Consider the following 27,472-nt stretch of genomic DNA (forward strand, 5'->3'; position numbering starts at 1 on the left):
GCCGAGCGTAACGGCTCGTTAGAAAGACTTGAGTGGCGTGGAGGGGAAGATAAATCCTTCACTGCAGGATTAAGCTCATTGCTTTCGATTCACAGTGGTGCAAAGGAAGTCCAGTGTTCAGCGGCCATTGTGTGTCCTTTGAAGTAAGTTCAGGCCGCTAAATAAAAGGCTTGAGTTGTAATTAAAAGCGAGGTGAAATGGGTAGCTGTCAGTCAGGAAGTAAGAAAACACAGAAGGGTCACATAGCCCAGGGGGGGCCGGCAAAAGTGCGGTCAGGCCGAGGGGTTCAAAAAAAAAAAGAGGGACAAGGGCAAGTCACAACATTCGACTTTGAAGCCACTCTCAAGTATTGCTTTCTTTGCGAGACGAGAGATGCGAGACGAGAGATGCGAGACGAGAGATGCGATTGAGGTTCGACGCTGTCTCGGGAAGAAGATGACGGAACAACATAGCGGAAGCATGAAGTCACTTTTTACGTTCAGGCTTGAACATACGATGACCCAGTGAAGGTCTGCGGGCTGTAGACTCGAGTCATTCACTCATTCAATGCAAGTCCGGTTAAAATGGATCTTTGACGGATATATCCGTCAATGGGAGCGAAGGAGTTAAAAAATGACTCGCTTCAAAATGACACTACGAGAGGTTAAATATTAAAAACATTAGCTCCAAATGCTAAAATAAGACATTAATACTTACTGGGAATGACACAAATATGTCTAAAACTCTTAAATGAATAAGCAGGTACTGTAAATTGTAAAGGGCGGATCTCAACATTCTCACAGAAATCGTAAACCTCTCTACTTTTGGAAAGTACTGCCCGGTACATTCCCACGATTCAAGCCAGCAGCAACCCGATACGTACGTCGGGACTATGTGGCAACTGTCATGTCCTTTTTGGTAAGTATGAACAAAGCTCGTAGAAAGCTCGGTCTGCTCTTCACATATGCTCATTTTTAAAAAACCAAAGCGAGAAGACGAAGACTAATCAATGCCTGCTTAGACTTCTAGTACTGAAGGTCTATTCATTCAAACACATGCAGAAATCCGCCTCGCATGCAAGCACCCCTGCTAACGCTATTTGCTGAGTCACCAGGCGGCGGGAGACTCATGACGCATGCTTTGAGGCTTTGCACTGCGGGTCGGCTTGGCACGTGCCAGCAAAACCAGACTCAAAGATTGCCCTTGACTTGAGTCACAACTGATCGGAGCACACGCCTAGTACTCTGTTATTTTGCAAAATCTTCCATTAGTTCATTCGCTTTTCTCGCGTGTGTTAACAGCCAAGCTCGACCGGAAAACCATTATGTTGATAAGTTTTGTGGCTAATAGTCTTGCTAATTTCAAGGTCCAGCGGATTAGCAAAGAAGTTCTTAACACACAATCATCTTCTAACATGAAAAGGAAGCACGGTGAGTCTTTTCTGTGTCAGCCAGGAAATGTTCATTGAAACACAGACGGACGATCATTCTGGAAATGCTAAAAACATTGGAGCTGCCCTATTAATGGCTTCCTTACCACTTTGTAGTTGTGGCAGGAGAAGCGACTGAAGGTCCTGGCTGGTACCTTGAGGCTACCGGACTCTGCCATGTGTCACCAGGACGAAGACAGGTCGAGGCGAAACTCCGACAGTGCTTCCTCATGAAGGTCAAGTGTAAAAAGTATATTTAGCACCCTCAAAGCCTATCTTTGTCTCGTCTTATTTTCCGGAACAAATTACGAACTCTTTCTAACTTTGGGCATTTAAAGGCGAAACAAAATGGACGGCAAGTGGTCAAATGTTGAACTTAGAAGAGCAAACAAGACACACCTGTGTAAGCCGTGTAAAAGTTGACCTCGGGGATCAAACTCGACACCCTCTCCTTGCCAAATAAACAGATGAGCTTCACACTGAGCTGCTAACATCAAACACTGTTCAAGTTTACAACCTCCGACATTGAACACGATCTGCAGCCGCCTTCTTCCATCTCTGCTTCTGTTTTTTTTTTTTTTTTTTACATCCTTGTGAAGTGGCTTTGCACCACAGAGAGCTCCGAGAGTCATGTCGCTACTTGCTCCGAGTTTGGCGCATGAAAGCTGTGCGGTTTTGTGAGACATGGCGGTCATCGTGGGCGCATGGTAACTACTTGGCATTGCAATTTAGAATATGGGAAGTATCTATCAGAAAGCTGAGAGAGCGAGACCGAGTTGAAAATAACTGCCGCGGTATGGAAAGAGGCCGCTCTGGAAATAGACACGCTTTGCGTCCTGATAGCGTCGCTCTCTCCATTTAGAAATTCATGAATGAACGTGACATCCTCTTTCAGATTCCATCCATCAAATGTTTTTGTTTTCACACAACTATATTTTTCATTTTTTTTTAAATGGATTATTCTATTGATGAATCGGCAACAAAACCATTTTTCCCACGATTGCCGTTTATTAACCATTAAAATAAATTAAGACTTAAATTCAGACAATTAAATAATATCACAAGGGAGGGATTGACGTATACATTTTTTTTCAAAATAAAAGCAGACAAATGTCTTATTATTGCTTAACTCAACATAAATCAGAGAATAATCGTTTAATCGATTAATTCTGACACCTCTACGCGAGATGATCATTAAGTCCCTACAATCCCAAATATTTCTTTCCCTTTGACTTATTCCTTCAAAACGAGTCACCGGACACACCAAGGGGGGGGGGGGGTACATTTATCCATCCATCTGTCTGGATTGGTCGCAGAGGCGCATAAGCACCACAAAAGTCGATAATCAATAGGTCAGTATCGGAGGACAAAGGATGATGGACATTGACTGCACTTCATAAGAAAAAAAAAGGTCACTTTAATTTTTGGAGATGCTCACAGGTTCAAGTGTGTGAGCTTGTAATCTCACACACACTCACACTGACTGACCCCATGGGCCAGCAATCCCTCACCCCCTCCCCTCAGGTTAGTGGTGTCCAATTAAACCAGACCTCTTATCAAGTGATCTTTAGACTCTGGTAATAACCTGCTCCACTTCCATCTCCTCTTCCTCTGTGGTCTCACAGGCAGATCTAGATAAGGACCACGTCTGAGTTACACACAGAAGCGGAGCGGAAAAAAAATGTTAACTCCATCCGATGCGGCGTCCGCCATTCAACTTCGGTCACACGCAGCGGCGGCTATTACGCGGCTTGGCGTTCTCATCTACCCGCACCGCATGAGCGCTTTACACCTGCCCTGCCCTCTTTTTATCACCACGTCCCAGATCCTGCTCAATATTTAACATCCACGCAGCAGAAAGGACAAACAAAGGAAAATATACAAAGATCAAAGTGCAGCCTGGTCATTTATTTTGTTTTTACGGCAGGACGACGGAATTCAAAGCATGCCTGCACGCCGGAAGGTTTCAAACTGGTGAAACCAGAAGTTCCCCTGACTTTAAAAAGGACTAACAATTCTCCAAAAAGATAATCCTGACTGGAAAAAATGTCACCACTAACAAATTCAATGTCACTTAAAACGTAGCCTACCAGTTTCATTGTAAGGTTCTTTGGTTCCAAGCGACACAGCATCAAACTCATCTTCTTCTACAGACACCTGCCTCACATTGGCCGACCCGAGCACATCCCAGCTTGCTGCTGAAGCTTCATTCCGAGAGCTGTGCAAAAATCTCCACGGAAAAAAAATCACAGGAATCCACAAGAAGGTCTGAAAGCACCTTGTGGGAAACGACGTGAGTGCTGTTTTGCCGGAGCCACAGCAGGTCTCTCTAAAACCCGAGGTGGGCGTGGCTAAGCACCTCCGGCTTGATTCCACCCACTCCAAAATGCAGCTGAGTGGAGGGAAAAATAAATCCAAAAAGTGGAAGGCAAGAGGAGCAATGAGGCGGCCAAAGCAAAGAGGAAGCAGGAGTGGACCCTAAATCGGACCCCCCACCCACGGCAGCGCATTGTACCATTGCTCTTCAATGGACCATTGGTCATATGGGAGGAGAAAGAGAGACCTCTTAACCCCTCCCCCGGTGGACCCCCCGTTAAAGCCAAAAAGTGAGGAGAACAGCCCAAAAAAAAAAAGCCTTGATAGCAGCGTAGCCAAACCTCCAAAACCTCGACAGTGTTTCCTTTCTATTTATTATTTCGTAAATCCCTTTACTGTCGTTTGAGAAAGAGCCAAGATTTATTTTCTCCTCGTCCCACTTTGCTCTCTGATGGGCCGTCACCCGCAGCACACTGCAGCTGCGCCGATGCCGATTTATGCCTATGTGAACCAACCGAGTCTTCATAACCAAAGTGTTTTTTCTACACACACACACACACACAGCCTGCATGCCGCCAACCACAAATGACAAGCTGAATGTCAAATTTTGGGAAAGGCCCAAGATTCGCTAGAAGTTCCCACACTAGGGGGACGCTTGATCGCTTCCAGCAGGCTGAACCCAAAAGTACTAGAAGTATCAGGAAGTCAACAATAATAGTCAAGCCGTGAATAAACGCAAATGCGTAAAACTAAAATAGCAGACTGGAGAGAAGCCAGGGAGGGGCACCATTTTTTTTTTTAATCAGCGCTACTCAGGTTCTCATAGAACCTTATTAATGTCCGTTCCAATACTTTTGCTGACTTGCGAAATCTCTCCGTTACCAACCCATTTTGATTCGTAAATCAGAGGTCCAACATAGTCTTCATTACAAGACACCGCCAAATGTCATCGTAACCTCACGCCAGCTTTTCATCTTCTGAAGAGCGATGACACATGACGAAGCTTCCGGACGTCAAGAGTGTGGAAAATACGAAAATGACAAGACGAGCAAATAGACAAGCTCACGTTTCCATCAAGGTCTCATTTTCTTTCATTTGTCAAATTTACACGGCAAATAAACGCCAATCCCCCGTCGGTACTAACCGGCCTTGATTTAAAGGCTCCAGCAGCACAAAATATGTCCGCATTTAGATTTAACTGTTTTCGCCCAAGCTCGTTAAGTAGAGCCGCAGTGAATGGGCCGGGAATTCGCAGTCCCAGATAAATCTGTGTTGCAGTAACAAAAGGGTGAGGGGGGGGGGGCAACCCCGCTGTGGAGGGGCTTTTGTTTTCTTTTTTATTTTAGGGGGGGGTTCCCAGTTTAACTCTCCCAGGGTTGGGGGTGGCCCCGCAGCCTGGCTGTTGGACATATGGACACGCTGAGGCCAAAGAGCAAAAGACAAAAGCAAAGGGGAACAAAGTGGACTCGAACTGTGTTTTTGATTGACTTCCTCTCACATCGATCACATTCATTTTCACATAACGTTGTCGATACATTTCGAATCATTGATACTTCCGCGTGAACTAGTGAACTTTCACACCAATGCTCACTAGAAGAACCATCACAATGAATCTTTACTGTAATTGCTCACATCCATCAATGCTAAAAATGACCTCCCCCAAGGCAGAAACGGCAACAATGAAGACGTCATTTTGTGGACATCTGTGCTCCATGTCGGGCAAGCAACCCCTGCGGGCATAGATGTACATTAGACGTATTCTAAAGGTTGCACATTGACAATGCTGTGGGTTAAGAGCTCAGGGGACGTCATACACTCAATCAGGTTGTCATGACAACCACGGAAATGTTTCAATTGTACCGAAAGTGGCGAAAGATTAAATTAACGATACATTGTCCCATTAATTAATTCATAATAATTCACTTTTTCGGCTATTTGTTGGTAAGTGTGTCCGATATTCTACTTACAGATCACGGGTGACATCACCACTTGTCTCCTCCCTCTAAATGTGGAGGTCATATCAGTTTACCAGCAGTCTCTTGGCCTGGGGTGACCTTGGCCACGGGCCTCTGGGGGGGATGACTTCAGCCCTCCTAGCCCCAATTCCTACTTTCTGTTGACTGCCATCCCGAGATGGAGCTGATTGCGTTAGTTTAAGCGTCTCATTTCCCCAGTGGGTGGCTCTCACAATGACCCCCTGTCTGCACCGAGGAGGGGGAACTTAGTGCAGAGGAGGAGAGAAATTGAGAGCAGGAAGGCACCTTGCAGGGGAGATCAATGAGAGGATGCTTGAGTCAGTCCAAGCAGATGCTCAAGCTGAATTAACACGGTTACGCTCAGCAATGACTTCACACAGGAAGGCGAGGGGACAAGTGCACAGGAAGTGCAATCTGATGGCCTCGCATTAGGCGGAGATGAGCTCATGACTGGAGACAAAATGTTATCGGATTGTTTGCATCCTTCAAATCAAGTGTAAATAGGATTAGCCTTTATTCGGCTTAAGCACTCTACACTTTTATATTAAAATATATATATATATATATATTAAAATTATTATATTATTTATTAAAAAATATTATATTATGAAAAATCTCCCTATACACATATATTAAAATTATTATATATTATTTATTAAAAAATATTATATTATGAAAAATCTCCCTATACATACGTGTATATATGTTATTTATTAAAATGTATTATATTATAAAAATCAATATGAAAAAAAAATGGATTGCAGAGAGAAAAAATTCTCTCATGAAGTCATGGCACAATTATCCCAAAATAAATCCACAAATGTGATTTATTCGCTCTGAGCTAAAATGGGATGCAACTGGATGAAACCACACATTTCCCAACAGCTCGATGCGGGAGGCACTAGCCGGTCGGTTTCCAGAAAATAGTAGAAGTCAATAGCTCCCTTGTCACGGACACTAATGCAGTGGCGCCTTGACTCACCACACAAATGACAATATTTCATTGATAAGGATCCAACACAGGAAATTGTGACATCATAATCTAACACATAGGTGTCAAGCCCAAGGCCCGGGGGTCAGATACGGCCCACCACATCATTTTATGTGGCCCGCAAAGACAAATCATGCATCGACTTCATGTGTCAAAACTACAACTACAAATTGTCTTCATTTTTAAAAAATAAAGATGATGCAAGCAATTTTTATTACCACTCATTTTGTTTTTTTCACCATTAAAATAAGTCATTTTGTCTTGAGAATAATTCATTGAGTTCACAAGTCACTGGATACGACCATCGATGCAAATCTATTCCCTTGTGATATCTTGCCAAATTTAAATAATTTAAATGAGTGAAATGATAACGTGAGGCAATTAAATATCTCTAATAATGGACCATGTTTTATTGATGAACCTCCGTGTCACTGTCATCCGGTGCTCGTATAGAAAACGAGAATTTAATATGCCGGCTATCGCCTGTCAATCTTGCTCCTTTTATATGGCCATCACATTTGTAAATACCAAACAATGAGCCCTTTCAGCTTCCCAATAGATTTTATGAATGTTAGTGTGAGATCGATTCGGCTTCCAGGTGGAGCCTTCGTTGTGACCTCAATAAAGTCGATATTTGCACAGGGGATGGCTTTTTCTCCAAAGATACTTATCAAGAAAGGAGCCCTTATCAAGCTGTCACATGGACAAATCATTCCCTGTGGTAGTGTGTGTGTGTTGGGAGAGGGGGTCGGGGGTCGTGTGTGTGTTTATTAATGATGCTGAGCTTGCCGGAGAGTTGACAGAGCTAACCGCTTCCTCACATATGTGCAAACATACAAATGTTTGTCTTGCATTTGATTTAAAAATGCAATTTTAATTGATTCATTTTATTTCATTCATGAATCAAAAAATCTTGCCGAAGAAAATAAAAAAAAACAGATTGCAACTATGATAGGACTGGCACAATACGTTTGATTGACAGAGAGGAAAAAAAGAAGTGGCCTTGAATGAACAAGTGCGCAGATTTTGTATTAAGGTGCATAGCAGAAACGAACCGCTAGAGGGCAGCAAAGTTGCAGAGCTTGTTTTTGGTCTAAAGTAGACTTCCCACATGCAGCAACGGTAGAGTGACGTGCCACAACACAGAGCAAGTGATGCCCTCACTGCCTTGTAAACACTAACGGGATCTCCTCTCATGATCTGGTGCCTATCACGGATTAATTCTTCTTTACCGATGTCCCCGACACCTCGGTGTGTTTGGAGCCAAGTGGGTCGGCCAGCTGGGAACGGGTAGCGCACACCTCGCTCGGCTAATCCCTCAGATGAGTACCAGCACGTTCCATTGGGAACTTTCCAATGAACACTTTCCATTGTGCATTTCCTTTACACATATTTGGAACCTTCCATTGACGTCCTTAAGGAACCGCTTATTTCTAGCCTTGCCTACAACGCACAGATAATAGCCAAAAAATTAAAAACAACAAACACTATGATTCTCTTGAGGGAAGGATGAACAAACGTTTACAATCAGGAGCAGGTTGTGAGTAGATGGATGGTGCGACACTACATGCAAGGTCAAAGGTTAAGCCAGCCGGGAGGTGAAGACGACTGCTTTATCAGCACCGCGGGGATGGAGAGAGGCAATAAAAAGGGATAGCGACCGAGAGAGAGAGTCATTGAAAAATAGGTCAGAGAGAAAACGTGATTAGCCGTCCCAGAAGCGACAGCACGCTTGTATTGGCCTCCTCAACGCCTTACAAGGTTGCCTTGTGTGGCGTTGCTAAGCGCGCCCAACGTTTAACAAACACAGCAGAGTGCCCGTGCTGACACGTGCGGGCATCGCGGAGATAGCAAACACAACGCAGCCGACCGAGACAGGCTCGCTGACGTTTGCTTACAATTGCGTCTCCTCTGAAAACATGACAAATCATCTATCTATGCCAGCAACATATAGTGGCAGGACCAACTATTCCATTTTATAATAAACACACAGATCCACTTGTTGCTATTCATCTTTGTGTTCGATTAAACAGGCCAAAAGTTCACACTGATAAAAATGTGATCATTTCTTTTTTTTTTTATATGGCCAGGAGATTTTTCAAATGTAACATGTCTGTCTTGGCTCAGCAAAACACCGCTGAACTTAACGTCGTGAAAGGCCGTTGCATTATATATGTGTTTTATCTAAGAGATCCAAATAAGTGGGCCAGCGAAGGAACTGTGCCGCTTGCTGTTGTTTGAATCCACACGGTATTACGAGGATGTCAATTGCTGGCGGACGTCCGTAAAAAAATTTAAGCACATTTACAAAGTAAAGAGATGTTCGACTCAATCGTGAGTTTTGGTCCTGACCTGAGCGTTCTGCCTGATCTCTGAAGGGCCTCGCGGACGTCCCAAACCCAAATGTTGGTTCAGGGATGGAATTTGGGTCTTTAGTGGCGCAGTGAGAGCCGACGACCTGCTGGAGACTTGAGGGATCGGCAGCGCGCTGTGTACCGGTTTGGGGAGTCCTGACTTCATGCTGGAGGAGGCCACGAGGATGGCTGGCATCTTACCCCCGCCAAATTCTCTTGGCGTGCATCTGGATCTGCTCTCAGCAGGGAAGGGAGCTAAGCTCCCACCCGAAAATAAAAAACAGCAGGGGAGCCACTGAGCCCACCTGTTAGTGGTTCCTTATTTATAAAATGTCAATCTTTCTTGGGTGGCAGACAATTCCATAAAGTCCGGAAAGGCAAATAAAAAAAAAATCCAACTTCAAGCTGGGAGGAATCCAAAGTGGACACGGTCGGGTCCAGTGAGCGCAGCCCCCTCTCCGGTAATGAGCGTCATTAATCGAGCTGGGGATGTTTCAAGAGGCAGAGCAGCACGTCTGTTTGATTGCGTCGTCGAGACGAGTCGAGGGAGCGGAGGCGACGTACGCTCGCTTGAGCGACTCCTCGGCGTATGACAACACGGGCTCAAACACGCTCGAGTTGACTGGCTCGCTCTCCTTCTGCCTGCCTGCCTGCCACTATGGAGCAGGTGTGGCTTACATGTGCGCTGACATATGTGAGGAGGAGAGCAACACACACACACATGCACACACACGCTTTTGGATTTAACCCAATGTTGTGCATTCTCATTCATAAAGTAATTGTGTCAATGTGTTCTTTGTAAAAGAGTTATTGGATGAAAACACATTTTTCTGCTGTATTAGTAAATACAGCAAAATGAATTTGCAGGACACTTCATTAGGTACACTGTCAAATCGAAGGAAAAAAAACATTTGAACTTGCTGGAATTTATTTTTACACTTGATATGACTTCTATAGCAACAAAGGCAGCAAATTGAAATTTCCCACTATAAAATAATCTTCATTGTTCACAAGTCACCTTAGACAACGAAAACGTTATTTTTAAGGGATGTAAAAAAAAAAAAAAAAAAAAAAAAAAGAATGAAAAAATAATGCTTAAGAAATGTGTAAAAAAATGAATGATAAATAAAAGAAAAAAATAATGCTTAAAATGTGTAAAAAATTAATATAAATAAAAGAAAAAATAACGCTTAAAAATGTGTAAAAATAAATAAATAAAAGACGAAATAATGCTTAAAACCCCACCGCAAAACACTAAAGACTTCGACAATTATTTGACGGTGCTCAAAGCCAAGGCCAATGACAAGGCTATTTCCGAGCATAATTTTAGATTACAAGTCCTACAAACATCTTAAACACAACCTTCAGCTGCTAAACACTAAAAATACCTCCCAACAATAACACACAAAGCACATAATTCAGTGATTATAGTCGAGGCACTTCCGATTAGACTAATCACGGAAGTCAAAAAAACGATGTTTGACTGTTTTCATTTGTGTTTCAATTGCGTGACGATTTATCTTTGCGGGCCGTCTCTTGGATTTTCCGGAGGTTTCCTTTTTGTGTAAGAGTGGCCAATTAGTAGATTGTGGTCAGATGTTCAGCAAGCTTCTGAGGGTACAAAAAAAAAAAACGGAGCTTTGCACTTGTGTTCGGTTCGGTTCAACACACTCGAGCAAACTCACATATTCAAAGTTAGCATTTACATAATTACAGATTCTTGTAACTGGATTAGGATTAACATACTAAATGTTAGGAGCGAGAGATAAAAGGGTGAGCATCTAAAATCTGTTTATCTGATTTGCAGATTTGTTTTTCAGATTGCTGATCGAGCAAAAACGAGGGTCACGCTGGAGGACTTTCTCAATATCAAAAAAATAAATAAAAATGTTTTGTGAACTGGAAAGTCTTTGCACAAAAAGCCCAATATTATTGAAAATCATACTTTGGGGAGGAAAATGTTGACCTTTGACCTTCAGTCAAGCTCACCATGAACTAAACTCACACCCATATCCTGTCACCAAGACAAACCCATTGGAAAATACGCTCGCCACTCAACAGCCTCTCGTGTCACTCGGAAAATGGAAAATGGGAAAACATGAGCATCACGGGAAGGGAACTATTTTCCCATGATCCACAAAGAGCAAAAAGTATTTGCACGCAGGCATCTTTGAAGTTACCTGACGACAGAAGACTGTCGTCTAATAATAGTTTAGCTGTAAATGGGCCCGCTATTGACGGCGAGACTTAAAACGACTTTCTGCAAGCCTGCTTGGTGTTTATTCTGTATTCCTGCTTGGAATAATAAACATCTGCGTGGGATGGACATTTGTGTCGGTGCTGCTCTACTGTAACTATGGCGATATTGTCAACAGAGATTACGGCGAGTATCAAATAATCCTGCGTTAAAAGTTCCGAAAAGATCCTCCTTGTGAGTCAGACTGAACTTCTTTCCTTTTATGCTCATTTCGGGGCTTTTAACGTGGGTGGGACGACTACTACACAAACAATATAAAAAATAAAAAAAATCGTGTTCATTCAGGAGGGCAACTTTTGGCTAGCATTTGGCTAACATTTGGTTTTTGGCTAACGTTGAGGCAGAAAAGTGCTGACCTAGCATGTTAAAAGGGCTGCAAATGTTCATATTGGCTGAGTGATTGAAAAAGATCAACAGTTTGGACCCAAATCCGGTTAAAGCGCCGAGGGAGCTCCGGGTCAGCTTTACAGCCTGTTCATGGCTGCGGGGTACCAAAACACAAATGGCTGCCAAGTGCTGCCCACCCAGATTAGCACCACTTACTCACAGCCTCCATTCAATAAATTCTCCTCCCTTGCACAATGACGCAAAGGCAATAAAAGACATTTTGGGCAAGGGGAAATAAAAATAAATGTGATGTAACACACCTGCCGTAATGCCAGGCTAGGAAATGGAGACCTCCATAGTCAACAAGTAGTTCTAAGTGTTCAGTTTTTCTTCAGAGTCGTAAAAAAGAAATCTTAAAAGTCGTTTGAATGTTCAAAGCTTGGTAGGAGGAAGGCAGCAAGCCTCTAATTTGGCAGATGGTGGGAAGATGTTTCAAATCGAGGAGTGGCACCAAAAAACAAACCTATAGAGGCGCTAGAAAATGTTCTGGAGAAAATGCGAATCGGACTTGAATGTTCGGGCCCACCAGCAGAATGGCCAGCCAAAATGGAGATTCATAAATTGTAAACAATTCCCATTTCTGTACTTTTTGGATCGGAAATAAAAGCAGGCTTAGCTTGTAAATTTGGGCGAGGGCACATCTCAATTCTTGTTGCACTGAATGCCGACCATATTTGAGAATGGGGCCTGATACCAGGAACCATGTTACCTAGCAACAGTGGGATTTAATGCATGGTGAGTGGAACTGCCACACCACCAACGCATACAAACAAAAGTTTAATAATAAACTGGCTACTAAAAAAAAACAAATTGCACCTGCAATTTCAAGTGCATCCTTTTAGTAAATCCCTCTTTGCATTTATACAAGATCAGATTGATTTAAATATCCCAATAATAAAACATGATAAGTAATTTGAATAATCTCCCTAATTTAATTGTCTATAATTCCAGCTCTGGTTTTAATGACATTGTCCCCAGCTACACACTTCACCCAAAGGCAATATCTCCCTCTTGCTGAGGAAGCCGCGTGGCCTGGGTGACTTTGGCGGAGCAGATGCGCCTTGAAATGTACATCGACTGATTCTGACAGCGCCAATCTGGAGATCAGATTAGAATACGCGCTCTTTATCACACTATGCAATCCTTTAAAGAGCTTAGCGACTGGCTCCAGTCTGCCTCTGAACCAGCATGCCGGTCGGGTCAGGGAACCCGTTCCATGTTGCCCCACTCTGCTCACCGGGCTAATCCTGTTTTCTGCCAACCTGGCAGCAAACAACCAACGCGGGGATGAAAGGAGAGAAAAGAAGCGATAGAAAGAATGAATGTGTGTGACAGCATGACGCAAAGAACGAGCTGCTCAAGGTTACGAGGCTTTTTCTTTCCGATTCGTACACCTTTCTCAAGGCCGTGTTCTATTGCCTTAAAAGTTCCTTTGACATCAAATCAATCTTCCACCATGTCTTGAACATTCAAGGTTTTTAGGGAAAAAAAATTCCCATTATGCCGAACCCACAAAAAGTCATGAACGTGAGCAAGGTTATGCACATTCATTTCATTTAACTGGCTTTATAGACTATTTTGATGATTATCTCTTCAAATTCAAGTACTCAAAAGCTCTCTATCCAAGAACTTTGACAAATAGATTTTTGAATAAAAAGGTGGTGCAACATATGTAGACATACAACTCTATTGACAGGCATATATACCGTTTTATTCCATGTATAATGCGCAAAATGTAACTAATTTATTGTCCTAAAATCTGGGGTGCGCATTATACATGGGTACATTTTTTTTTTTTTAAATCCGGATATCATACGGAGGCCGCCATTACAGATGCGCTTTCTTCTCTGCTGTTCACTTCAAACACGCTCCATACGAACACAATGCTCTCGTATCAGACGCTTGCTCGATCATCTGCTCGTTTGCTGTCACAATGTACCCTACACAAATCCAAAACATTTCTTTGCTATCGAGTTTGCTAGCGCATGCGCAGTGATACTGACCGGCAGAATAACATCCGGTTGTTCCCAAAGATGATCTTTTTTCTGAAATAATTTTACACTTACGGACTTAAGTAGGAGTCAAAATTTGGGTGCGTATTATACATGGGTACAGGCTTTTTTCTAGCATCAATATGCCATTTTTAGGGTGCGTATTATACATGGGGGCGCATTATACATGGAAAAAAACGGTAATTTTTCAACTAATTCAACTGCCGCTTACCGAGGACCATTTCTATGTACAATTTGATTTAATTATGTGATTAACTAGGGATGAGCGAGCCTGATACAGTTCAATTCATCTCAATGGGGAATGATTTGTGAACCGCGACAAATTTGATTGAGCAATGAGCACTAGTCGCATGACTAAAGGAACTTTCAAGCTGTATTGAATCTTGCACGCCAGTCACACATACGGACATACTAAAAGAGGCGTGATCGTCACCCAATGTGATTTCCCAGCACAAGACCTGGCGGGTTGTTCAACATGTGTGTCCTGACCACAGCAGCCACCTCTAGCGCTCTTTCAGGAAGAGAAATAAATATCTATTCCGAGCGGGCCCGAATAGACACCAACTGGACTCGAGATCAGACATAATAACTTGGAAATGTAAAATTGTGTTAATGTAAAGAGACAGCACAGGTAAATAATCGCGCGGCTTGCTGGACGGTGTCATTGCTTTGGTGAGCCCAGAACTTTTGTTGCTATCAAAGCGGGCGTCTGTTTATTATGACAGCTCGCGAGCTTGCAATATTTTGGAAAGATGAAGACTATAAGGAGCAATTACATGGACTCTGGAGTAAACATTCACACCAGGTTCGAGTTAAAAATGACAAATTTAGGGGTGAGGAAAAGGACACACACATAGAAGGCTCACCCAAGACCCAAATAGCCTTCAAGGTCTTTCAAAACAATAGTTGGAAGCAACAAAGTACAAATACTCTTACTGAATTCTACTTGTATGGTTGTTGTCATTTAGTTTTTTGATTACTTTTGATTTTTCTATTAATAATTGTAATCTTTGTGGAGGATGACAAAAACCATAAGTATATAATAATAATAATAATAATAATAATAAATATATTATAAATATATATATATATATAAAAAATTAATATTCATCACTCATTCTATTTATTATTTATTATTATTATTCTATTATTATTATAGTGTCTGTGCCTTCTTGTTTTTATATTGTGTCGTTTACTTGTATGTCTATCGTGTAATATGTCTTGTCACCGTGGGATAGAGAAAACGTAATTTCGGTTTCTTTGTGTGTCTTGACATGTGAAGGAATTGACAATAAAGCTGACTGACTTTGACTTTGAATAATAATGATGATGATTAAAACACCAAAAGATATATTTCTGTATTCCGCACTTTTTGTTACCCTGTTAGTTTACAACGTATAGAAAGCTATGCGAATATTTTGTTTTGATAGCATAAATGTTAAAAGCTAACTAGCACTTGAATAACATGTGACCTGTTTTCTGTATTTTTAGGGTTGGATCAAGATCCCAAAACGGGTACATGCCAGTAAAAAATAGAATTTCCTTTTGTAATCAACTTACTATGAATCATATTTTTAACACAATTATCTGTACAACAGCGCGAGAATAATTTGGCCATTTCTGGGAAGCAACTGTTTGAAAAACACATTTGAATGGCGGGAGGCTCTGAGGGGGGGGATGTACAGAGGATGGGAAGAGAGAGGGAGGAACACGCTGAGGAGGGGCTGAAGCTTGCTGGTTACAGCCGGGAGCCACCGAAGCCTGAAGCATCCTTTTACGAGCCTCGACCGTGTCGGATCACATCAGCGTCGCTGCCAGCGCCTTCTCCGCCCCACACACAAGCAGACATAAAAAACACGAGCACCCTTGAAATGGGCCTACATGATGGGATCCCACGGCCCCTGTGGTCCCATTCGAGAATAGCGGGCGGCTTACATGCTCGTGTACAACACGATGAACTGCAGGTAAGCACGCTTGGCGTATGATGCTGCGAGTGAGCGACATCCCGCGTGGGTATAAACAGAGCTGACGAGACAAAATAAACGAACGCCGACCAATCCGAGTCAAGGAGGTGTCGTTTGAGGACGCACTCCATGATTCTCACCACCAAGCCGCAACTACTGCTTTGCCCTTTCGTCGCAGTAGCAGCAGGGATCCGTGCGGCGATTTTAAATTAAGTCTAAGTAGCGCCGTTCACGTCCACGCGGCCTGAATAAATGTATTTGGACAAGAACATTCCTCAATCTCAACACTGGGCCGGGTTTGGAATAGATTGGTTCATTCAGAGGGGAAGCCGGGGACGCACACACAATCTTCTTTTCCTTCCTTCCTCGTTAATCAGCTCTGTCTGAAATCAGTGGATTCATTGAAAATGAGGGAATTATTTAAAATGGGTTTGAAGTGAGGAAAAAAAGTTTGAGACTTTGAACTTCACCGTTTTGTACTTGTCAAGGTATGGAGAGTTGGGATGTAATTAGAATTGGACTGAAGTTTATTATTCAGCTTGAGGGAAGAACGTTTCCTCGGCCGAACCGCCTTTGCAAATGTTTCCTTCTCGCGCTTCCAAGTCAAATGCCAAATGACACAAAGACACATTATATTCACGGCGAGGAAGTAGAACCTGCCCAGAGCATGCTCGGCCAATCTTAAACCAAGACCCCGTCAATGACCCCAAATGGGATTAGAGTTGTGCATAAAAAGAAAGAATAAATGTCAGCTTCAATGTGTTTAACTCCACCTTTAATTTGCTGATTAACTGAGCCCGGCTCAGACCAACTACTACTCGTCGGGTCACCATGTTGACATGCGGATCCCACGAAAGACAATTGTTTTATTCTTGACACGGAATGGAGGCGGCAGTAGGGACATGGCCACCGGCAATGGAGTTTGTGAGAAGGTAATCTCTGTTCACCTTGCAGGTCAAGCATTCTCATTTGGCGCCGCCGGCTCGCTGTGAAGCCTTAAACCTCTACGGGGCATTTCTGTTTGTCTGGAGAATTGCCGTCTTTGCTTCTCAATTTATTTTATCACAAGAAGGTGATATTGCCATGACCCCCGGCGGTGTGCTGCCCTGGAGCGGACCTTCGAAAAGTGCACGCGCAGAGTCAAAACATTTAAGATACCGTATTTTCCGCACTACAAGGCGCACCTCAAGTCCTAAAATGTTCTCAAAAGCCGACAGTGCGCCTTATAATCAGGTGCGCCTTATATACGGACGAATATTGAGCCACTACAGCAGGCGTGTTCAAAGTCCGGCTCGCGGGCCAAATGTATATATCTTATATATGGACAAAGTTTTAAAATTGAAGGTGCGCCTTATAATCCGGTGCGCCTTATATATGGACAAAGTTTTAAAATGGGCCATTCATTGAAGGTGCGCCTTATAATCCGGTGCGCCTTATAGTGCGGAAAATACGGTAGTTTGATTTGCAAGTTAATAATTTGGTGACTTTTACCACAACAAAAAATCTTTGAGTAGGAGATATTTTTTTTTCTAAATCCACAGATACACTTTTTTCCTTGGCTTCAAAATCTAATATTCGATTGAACAGCCATTGCCGACAAATGAACTGTGCTAAGATTGAAAAGGAGCTAAGTGATCATGCGTTCGTGATCGCTGGTGCTCTACATGACACGATAGCAGCTGAAAGGCGTGATTCCAATTGAATCAGCGTCTTTCGGTCCCTCAAGAGATCTCCCAGTCGACGCCAGTAATTACGATAATCAACACGGACTCGGACTAAAATCTTAGTGCGGCTTGTCTCTATGAATCTCCAATAGGAGATGAGTTAACGACGAAACGTGTTCCGATGTTTTCATGTTCACTTCTCTTATTGTTTTGTTTTTCTCCCCTTTGACCTAATTCTGTTCTCGGAGTGTATGATGAGGCCATTTGTCACTGTGCTGATAGGTGTGTACACACACACCGTGTGTGTCGGAGCTCTCTCGCCTCAGGCTGAATGAACCTTCAGAGACTCTGAGCATGGGAACCAATCAGACGGCTCGTTTGCTCCAACATTATTTTTCAAGCAATCTTGTCGAGGTCAAAAGTGTCAACGTGTGAATGCGTCCGTTTTGAGGAGAATCGTGACGCTTCTGTTTAGGGAGGGGGTCGCCGGAGGGGTCACCTAGCAACGACGAACTCAACTATTGATGGCGAGATGAAACGATGCATCAAGAATTGTCAGCAGGTGAATCATCAATTAAAAAGCAAGGCTGGTGTACGCTTCCAGACTTCAGAGTGATATCGAATCAATGTTGCGGATTCAAAAGCATCAAATTTGTATGAAAAGAGACAAAACACCGATTGTTCTACACAACTCAGGAATCTTAATGGCAAACACGCACGCACACCCTTGCTTGAGGGAGGACCATCTCCTGCTCGTGGTCTCTGTCTGCTGTTTCCATGGCAACATGCCCACTATATCACTTGACAGCATAGCCACAAAAAGACAAGAAAATAGCTATTTGTGCTCATTAGGTACTCAGTGCGGTGGTGCAAATAGAAAAAAAAAGTGTTCACAGCTTGAACGTCTCTAACATGGATCCTCTCTTTAGGGTCTCATCAGACCCGATCGAGACCGGCACTTAAGTCAACAGCAAGGCTCGGTCTTTTTACAGTACAAGAATAAATACGCAATGGTGTGCCTATTATTCCTCCATGAAACAATATCGCCTCACTAAAATATGCACGATTAAACATGAATATGCTTGGCCTTTCCCAGACGTTGCCAAATTGACTAAGCTGTATTTCAAGTCGAGGAGGGAAGACGTCTTAATAGGGTGTGATGTGAAACAAAAAAAAAAAAAACTGTCCACAGCAATAAACTTCTCATTGTGGAGGAAATTGCTTTTACAATCAAACAGTTTCTCTCTCTTTATGATTCTCGCAAGCATCAGGAGGAAACTTCAAAAGCTCGACTGTTCTATTTGTTCAATTGGAAATGTTAAACTTGGTGGAGATTGCAAGCTGTTCCTTTTCGCTGACTTTTATTCTTAGCGCTTCGACATGAACTATTTCCTTTGTTTGAAAGTGGATGACCTCTTTGTCAATATTTACTCTTCACTATCATGTCCTCCAGACGACAGAAGCCGAACTTTCAGATGTCTTCAATTACACGAGCAGACACTTAAAGGTTCTAGCAAAACTGCAACGGGTACTTTGTGACGCAAAACAGAGAATTTTATGTCACATGTTCCTAAATCTCGTGTGAGGTACAAGAGAGAGAGAAGCCACATGAAGGGAAACAACTGACGTCATGGCTGCCGTTCCACTCAAGACTTTCCGAACGCAACGAAACATCTGGCGCTTTACACCCTCCACCTCCGCAACCAATTAGCCCGTTCTCTCTCAACAATATTACAAAAAGCACGTTTTCCTTCATCCCTCGCTTTTCCTAAACAGCGGGGTACCCTGATATTCCTAAAGGTCTAATCCCACCAATATTCTCCACTGTTTACGTGGCGCGGTACGCCGCGTTGCTATGACGACCAGCCACACCGGGGGAGTACTATAACTGCTGTGGAAAAGCAAGTGCTCAACACCTAAAGAGAGCCAAAATGGGATTAAACCAACCAGGTTAGCGTCATGGAAAAACGGCAATCAAATGTGCTGGCAGAGTTTGAAAAAATAATAAAATATTCAGGCCTTGATGATTTCATCCACGATAACCAACATTCAGTGTAAGGATCCGATCGGTTCGCCGGGCATTCTTTCCGACACTGATCGTTTAAATAGTGCCGAACAATGTGGTAAAAATAGACTTGAGCTACTACTGATGCCTCGAGACAAGAATGTGACAAGTGGAGAACCCCTGAGTATCATGTGGACGCTCAGGATAAACAAAGTGGAGAAACACAGGACATCAAACGATGTAAGCGGAGAGGACAATTCCTATTAAGGTACAAAGTAGATCAACATCCATCTTGTCCACTCTGGGCTACACACGACAGTGCAATAAAGCTTCTTTGGCTGCAAAAAAAAAACGAGGATCCGTGTTGGATCATCGGAGTTATTGTTGGACTTGAATGTTCTGAAGAAGTCAACCATCAGGATAAAAAGTAAACAGGACGGCTGTCGCTAGGTGACTTAGTCTGTTTGTACTTTCCATAGCATTGAACCAGGAACATCTTGTTTTGTTAGACCCAACTGCAGCATTTGATAAGGTAGGTGAGTTTTTCTCTGGCTCGTCCACAGCATTAGGATCTTTTTTTTTTTGTGTTAGCTTCAGTTGCTCTGAGTCCCACTATGCCTTACTGCATGGCGTTCCACAGGGTTCAATTCCGAGTACCTACAGGTAGTGAGGACAAAGCGGAGGAACCTCCAGGAGAACATTAGCTTTCGGTAACGCTGCTGACTGGGCGACAAACCTGTCAACATATTGTGAATAAAAATGTGTCAACAGAAAGTAACACCTCTGTTGTTTTAATTAAACACAATTATACGTCTACATTCGATGACATCAGCCACAGAGCGCTTTTTTTTGTTGCTGTAATTAAATAAAGTGTGAAGCTCAGCAAATTCACGATAATTTAATCTTCTTTTTTCCCCCTTCGAGGAAATGCCTTGAAATCCCCCCGCCTGTCCCCGGATCGCACGAGTAACAGCCTCTCCCATTTGCATAAATCTCCTGTTAATTAAGACATTAAATAGGATCTTCTACGGACACACTTGCATGAGCTCACAGACGGCGCGCGGTGCACGAATTCATGTGCCTCCTTGAGCGTGTGCCTCTGTAATATGATTAAAGTCTGCCTGGAGACATTCCGCCATGGTGGCATTTCACACTTATTGTTCTCAGTGACAAACCAAATTCACTGCCGCTCAACTGCTTTGTTTTTATCATATTCATCAAAGAAGTGGTGCAAAATTCTTTATATTATTATTTGATCTGGATTGTTAGACTTTATTTATATTTATTTATTTATTTATTTATTTATTTATTTATTTATTTATTTATTTATTTATTTATTTATTTATTTATTTATTTAATCTATTTATTTTTGGCCCTCACGATACTGGTCATGCTTCTCCGTAAGGTCAAATTTATTGTTGTTGTTTCAGTCAAACACATTTGGTTTAAAATCGGGATTCAACATATATGTAACATAGTTTTTTTTCAACTGTCAGCCGTGTTAAATGGCAACACACATAATCCGATTTCCTCTCGTTTCTTTTTTAATTTGGAAGCCCACTTCGAAGCGTCTGAAGTCTGCAATAATCAGAAACTGCCACTAGATGGGAGCAAAGCTACTTAAAATGACTTAACTATAAGTACCCTTTCAATCTCAAATTGTGACTAGAGGCATATTATGTTACATTTCCAAGGGTATACAACACGTAATTTACCATTTTGACGGATTAAGACAAAGGAAAAACGGAGAGAATGTGCCGAGGAAAAATGTCAACCCAAAATGTTTCTTGTAAAAGGGAATAAATAATGTAGCGGGCAGAAAGTCACAGATCCCACACCCACTCCCAAGACATCTGCTTCAAAAGAAAAGCAGACAGAAGAAGAAGCCAAGCTAAACTGGTAAAACACCACACACACACAAACACACACACACGTCACTCCGCGGAAAAGAAGCATGTCTTGATCCAAACGGGTTTCTGGGAGAAGCAACAAATGAAGAGCCCCACGCTCATGCGACCCATTACCTCATTCAAACACACCACGGCAGGAACAAGTGCCTCCCGTGTCATGTTCTGCAAAGGCAGGTCTTCTTCTGTGGGACGGAGCCAATTAAGCGAGCGCCCTAGTGATGTTTTAAGTCCTGCACGCTTGGATAAGCAGGAGACGGCAAGACGTAAGGGAGGATGGGAGAGAGCAAGACCAAAGAAAGGGTAATGGGATGTGGTAGGGCGAAGATGGAGGGGGTGAGTCAAGGTAGTCTTGGAAACCTGAGAGGATGGCAGAGGGATTTTCGGGAGTTCTATACTCAAGTGAGACTTGCTATCCGGCTTTTACCGGCGCTACGACTAATGGGAGTATTACATTTGTGAATGTGTGTTTGAAATGTGGCAAAATTAAAAAATATACTATTTCGAAAACTGATGTGGAGAGCCCAGAACCAAGTTTTCATTCAAAATTGGCATTTCCTTTGAATCAACAGGAGGCTGTCGGAAAACATAAAACCGTGGAATAAAAGTAATAGATGTTTGATACAGGTTTTTTTTCAGACCAGTACAAATATTTACTCTTGTATAAAATTCCATTTCACACAATGACAAAAAAACGTAAACTTTCTTTCTGAAGGAGATGATGATTCGCTTAGTATGTGTCACACGCAATGTCAGCCTTGAGTATCGGTGACCGGTATCGGCAGCCTTGACGTATACCGATACCTTCAAATTGGCTGGCACCGATACCGATAACTGGTATCGTTACACGCACATCCCGAAAAATAAGACTATTATAAAATCTACAAGTATACAAACACAAAACTTGTGTTTGTTTTTTTAATTGCAGTAACATGCAATGACTCCATTGTCGGCCATTATTCTGCCGCAAATTTGGTCTCACGCACATACGAGTTCCTCATTCTATAAATGTACAGAATCTTACTGTGTCCCATTATAGGCAGTCGTTTGGACCGGTTACAGGGGGTTAATGTGGGCCCTCGTCAAGATCCGAGACAGGTTAACTGTCGGCAGCTAAGCCGCCCCAGGGAATAAAAGGTCTGCTCTAATGAGACTATTACGGGGCCCTCAAGGCCTTGGGGAAGCAAGGCACACACACGGACGGACGTCTTTTATGACATCACAGAAACGGCAGCCAAACTGTTTGCAACGGCTAAGCTAAATTGTAGCTTAACGATTGGAGATGTTACTGCATTTTGCCCTTTTTCCTTCTTCTTTCCCTTTCTTTTCTCGACACGCTTGACACCTTGAAACTTTATCACTCACCGTTTGCTTGATTTACAGTCGCAGCAGAAGAGCAAGCGCATTTAAAGGCGAAGATGAATTGGCTTTTAAGCAGCCGAGATTTCAGACTTGCATTGATCCCTGCTTTGATTGCTCACTGCAGGTTTGAGCCTTCTTTTTATTTGAACTCATTCCCAGCCAACCCAGTTCATATCTTTGACGTCTATAACCGTCAATGGCACTGAATGAGTTGATATGGTGTTTCATAGGGCTGCGCACAAATAGGGTGGTGACTCAACAACTAAACTATTACAAACATAAAAACGCACTTAGGACTGAAATAAGAGTCTCACAGTGTTCATGGTATGTGGCCAAGTAGGACCTAAGTAAATAATGAAACAAGTCGATGGCTTTGAATGATTGAACGGATCAATTGATTGCGGCGTATAGTTACGGAGTGCATCTGTCTCCTAATCAATAGAAAAATGTGCTTTGCTGTTCTTAGAGTGGGAGTTCTCCACAAAATGTCATCGTTCATTCATCTCCTTTTTCAAATCTTTCTTCTTGACCTGGCTTCTTTCATGTTCTCATCTTACTTAATCCTCCAATGTACTTGCCTGTCCGTCAAAAGCATAAATAAAGAGCCATGAGGCGTCCAAAGTAGGGGTGTAAATCGCGGGTTTTGTCACGATACGATATAATATCGATATAAAGAACTTCGATACGATATTTGCCGATATCTTAAAGCCTGCTGCGATTCAATCACGATATATCGCGATATAGTTCTCTACGATCGATTTTTTTTTTTTTAATAAAAAAATATAGAACAATATCCTGATTTATAACAATTCATACGCAAAATCAACAAGGTACTGCAAACTCTTTATTTAGGAAATTACAAGAGTATTGTAGTATACAAATTGCTTACTTTAACACTTAACTTTGATGTCGTGTTTTTTCTTTAAATGTGCGGCGAGATTTGTGCTCCCTGAATATTTGATCACCGCATGGCAGGATTTACAAACTGCACGTGTCTTGTCCGTTGAGCCATCTTTTTTTTGGAATCCAAAGTGCTTCTAAACGAATGACTTGAAGCCTAAAGCGGAGCAAATTTCCTCGTCTTTTTGGACACTAGCCATAGCAGCAGCCCAGGAGCCGCGTACTAGTTGTCCCCTCCCCTTTCACGTGCGTGATCTGCTCACAACACAACAACGTCGGGCGCACTGCTCCCGAAAAGAGGAAGCAAGCAACAATGAACTGGATTTCAAAATAAAGTCGCGTCTAATGTCCGAGGTCAAACACGGCGATATAAATCGATGTTTACCTTTAGCATCGATGCCAATAAATCGTAGAGCATAATATCGATTAATCGATGTGTATCGATGTATCGTTACACCCCTAGTCCAAAGAGAAAAAAACCCCACAATTGAACAATAAACTTGAAACAGGAGAACCGATTGGATTGTGATTTTGAGATACAAACTCCCGACGACATTAATGTCAACAAAGAAATCGGTGCAGTCTCAATACTCACTAGTCACTTTGCAATAATAAAACAAATCTCCACTCATTTTATGATTTTCATTTGAGCTCAGCGTGTTCAGTCAGTTTGTTAACATTTCCCCTTCCTCCTACATGTTTACAGCCATTTTATTTCCTCCATGCGGCCATCTTGTTGTTTATTACCTCAGACTTACTACACACTTCCCTGGGAGAATCCCCTGCCAAGACAAATAGGGTAACATAAAAATTCCAAGAGCCAATTTTAACTCTCCCATTTGTCTTTCAGGCTTATTTGCAAAACAATAAAATAGTTTTACCCATTTGTCAAGCAGTTACTTGTTAAAACTCATTTGCAGTCTTGGCGGTCTGAGCCGAGATTTTATTTTAGTTTTCTTTCTTGCCGATTGGTTAAGTAATATTTCATTTTTTCAGCTGACAGGGCGCCACTTCCTGACAGCCAGCTGGAGTGTAATGCTGACAATTGATTGGCTGGCCTTTCTGCACCGTAACAAGACGAGCGGATAATAAACGGGGGCACGGGGAGGGGCTCGACATGGAGTACGTGACCCCTGATGGCTGACCTTTCCACATGACGTACAGAAGAGGTGAGGAGATTGTTCTAGTGGACTGGGGCTGGATGCGCAATTAGAATAATAAAGGCAGAAAGTAGGACGAGATTATTGCGAAACACTTTTGTTCCTCCTAAGATCTTACCAGTATTAAGTATTAAGATTTTCCGAGTCTACAGTCAATGATGGATCGATCATTTTGCATCAGCTGTCAACTGCTTCAGAATGCAAAACCTAGAAATGCGAGGACTGTGAAGAAGGCAACCAAGCGAGAAACGATATTGGATATTCCTTGGTGAAGGCTTTGACAGAATTGCTTGTGACATGACGGAAAAAAGTTTTGCCAGTCAATTCATCTTGACCTTTTCACATAACCAGAAATGGTTGAAATTCTGATGAAGCTGGGCTAATTATATTTCTTGCGTCTCATTGTTTGCTAACTGCACATTCAGGGAGGACGAAATAGAAAGAAAAATCCTCCATCCTGGTTGCAGCCAGAGGCTGAAGGAGGCACTGCAAGAAAAAAAAAAGAAAGAAATCCCCGAAGCAGCTATAAATCACCTGACTTCCTGACAGCTATGGTGAGAAACAGGTCACCTTGGAAAGCTTCTGCCCTAGAAGACATTCACCTCGGTTATTTTTTCTTCAATTTGTATCATCCACTCACACACGCAATTAATGGAGCTAAGAAACACAACAAGCGGCAGAGAAGCACAATGTCACTGGATTCTCCTCTCGTTTGCCTGTCAGTCAAAAACATGGCCTCAGAAAGTGTCACCTTCCTCACCCCACCTCCATCTGATGGATTGCGCCGCTGGAATCGAGCACGTCACGTGGTGTGTGTGCAGTGCATGTGTGTGTGGTGATTGTTCCTTCATTTGAATGTGTCAGCAACCTTTCTGTAACAGACTGGAATAATACATGCGTGTTAAAATATTAAAACGCTGTTGCTAGGTCATTTATTGGCACGTCAAGCCTCGTCTATTACTGGTTCACGTTAAACATGATTGATAAAAAAATAGCGAGCGTTTTCATGAAATAAAAAGCTTCATTCCTACTACCGTAATTTTTGGACTATAAGTCGCGTTTGTTTTTCATAGTTTGGGTGGAGGGGCGACTTATACTCAGGAGCGACTTATATACATATATATGTTGTTTTTCACTTTTTTGGGCATTTTATGGCTGGTGCGACTTATACTCCGGTGCGACTTATAGTCCGAAAATTACGGTAATAAAAGTACAACTCGGCATTTGACCCCATTAGCACGCTCTAATTTTTCCACAAACTTTGCAGTAAACACATTATCAATTTATGTAGTGTTTATCAGGTGACAGGCAAAAGCAGAGTTTAAAAAGATTTTTTTTTGTGCCTCAAAAGTGCTAAAATGTGTGAAAATTCCATTAAAGTCAAAGATGACAGGGTGTGTGCATGTGTGTGTGCGTATGTGTGTGAATTAAATACAAATTTGGAAAGCTGGCACACGTGACGAAAACAAAGGCTGAATTGATCTGAAAATATCTTTCTGAAGTTATTCTTGGATTCCGGGCCCCCTTTGGGCCATTCGAGTTCATTCTTAGGGAAACTCAGTCACACTTCAAAAACGGTTGTCAGGCTTTTTCTGCCGTTTACACTGTCATGAAGAAGTAAACTGATCATTTCCATAATTTATTTACTATTGGGCCATTCGGAAAAGGATAAATTCCCCGATGGGATCGCTATACTGTACAATTAAGTCTTTTCATTTGACTGCTCACACGTTTTGCAATGCAATCAGTCTTTTATTATCCCGGTGCAACTTCGATGACAAATTTTATAGGCATTTGTGTGTGTGTGCTACTTTACTGTAGGAACTAATGGCTTAAAATTAAACCACTGCTATGTCGGAGCTTCTAATGACTTTGCCGCCTACTCTCCAGCAGATCATAAAAAAGTCTTATGCAAGTGTCATCCAGCAAGTTTAACATATTTTTAGACACCAAATATATTTAACAATCCAGATGAGAATTACAAAAAAAAAAAAATCCTGTGTTGACCGTAATTTTCCTGTTTCAATATCACGAGAGCCATTCAGACAATATTAGACCTTGTATTGAACTACATCTCAGTTCCATTTATTCTTTGTCAAGCTTTAATTTGATATCTCCCATGAGATTTGATTATTTTTGGTAAAAGGAAATTGAACAGAAAGGCAAAACTGTGTTCCACAACAACGTGAGCCTCAGTTACCATAGCGATGGGCCGATCTGGACATATTTAGGATTTATTTGAAAGTATTATTCCCTCAGATGCATCCTGTCAATGTGCACAAGCGTCGACATCTATGCTAGTATAACGTCACAGAGCTGCTTCCGACCAGTTTGTCTCCACTGGCTGTGTGCTTGCCATGCTGTTAATGAACGACAAGAAGAAACCTACACGGCAGTAATTCACGATGACAGATGCTTGGAGTGAAGCCACAGGGACCCGGTAATGGGTTTTCATCTGCGGACCTTTGGGGGTTCTTCAATAGCACTGGTGGCAACAGAGTGGACTGGTAATTGTATCCTTGCTCTCGGTCAACTCTGGCCAATGTTTACAGTGGAGCTAATGTAGTTGCAGCTACAAATATAGCAAAATGTCAAAGGCAATGCAGCCATAATGTGCAAATATTGTCATTTTTAAGGATGAGTTGTCAACTCTGGACGTCGCTCAATTATTTTTACACTTTGTCCTTTCGTAGAGTCCACAGATTGATCAGACACAATTTCTTGGTATGTAAATTAAAGGTGACAAATTCAGCTATCGTGGAAGTGTGTGTGTGTGTAGTGGCTGGGCACTAGAGATAAAACTAAAATG

At 42.3% G+C, this 27,472-nt stretch overlaps 1 protein-coding gene and 1 long non-coding RNA gene across 4 annotated transcripts in view; one reads left to right on the forward strand and one right to left on the reverse strand.

Annotated features, from left to right (window-relative positions):
- The window catches only part of nav2a (neuron navigator 2a), a 47,524-nt gene extending 38,205 nt beyond the window's left edge, over positions 1-9,319 (reverse strand). For both annotated transcript variants that reach the window (XM_061275775.1, XM_061275774.1), the window contains exon 1: positions 9,044-9,319. In XM_061275775.1, the coding sequence (XP_061131759.1) occupies positions 9,044-9,241 (198 nt within the window). In that variant the 5' untranslated portion in view covers positions 9,242-9,319. The remainder of the gene's footprint in view (positions 1-9,043) is intronic.
- Positions 1,124-3,891, forward strand: LOC133152370 (uncharacterized). Of its 2 annotated transcripts, XR_009714119.1 has the most exons (3): positions 1,124-1,409; positions 1,526-1,644; positions 3,562-3,891. It is a non-coding gene; the product is annotated as an uncharacterized LOC133152370 (long non-coding RNA). The 2 variants fall into 2 exon arrangements; XR_009714118.1 differs by lacking the exon at positions 3,562-3,891 and having other exon boundaries at positions 1,526-1,678.
- Positions 9,320-27,472: the final 18,153 nt, after the last annotated feature.

This window comes from Syngnathus typhle, linkage group LG4, assembly GCF_033458585.1.
Source record: "Syngnathus typhle isolate RoL2023-S1 ecotype Sweden linkage group LG4, RoL_Styp_1.0, whole genome shotgun sequence".
Classification (NCBI taxonomy): Eukaryota; Metazoa; Chordata; class Actinopteri; order Syngnathiformes; family Syngnathidae; genus Syngnathus; species Syngnathus typhle.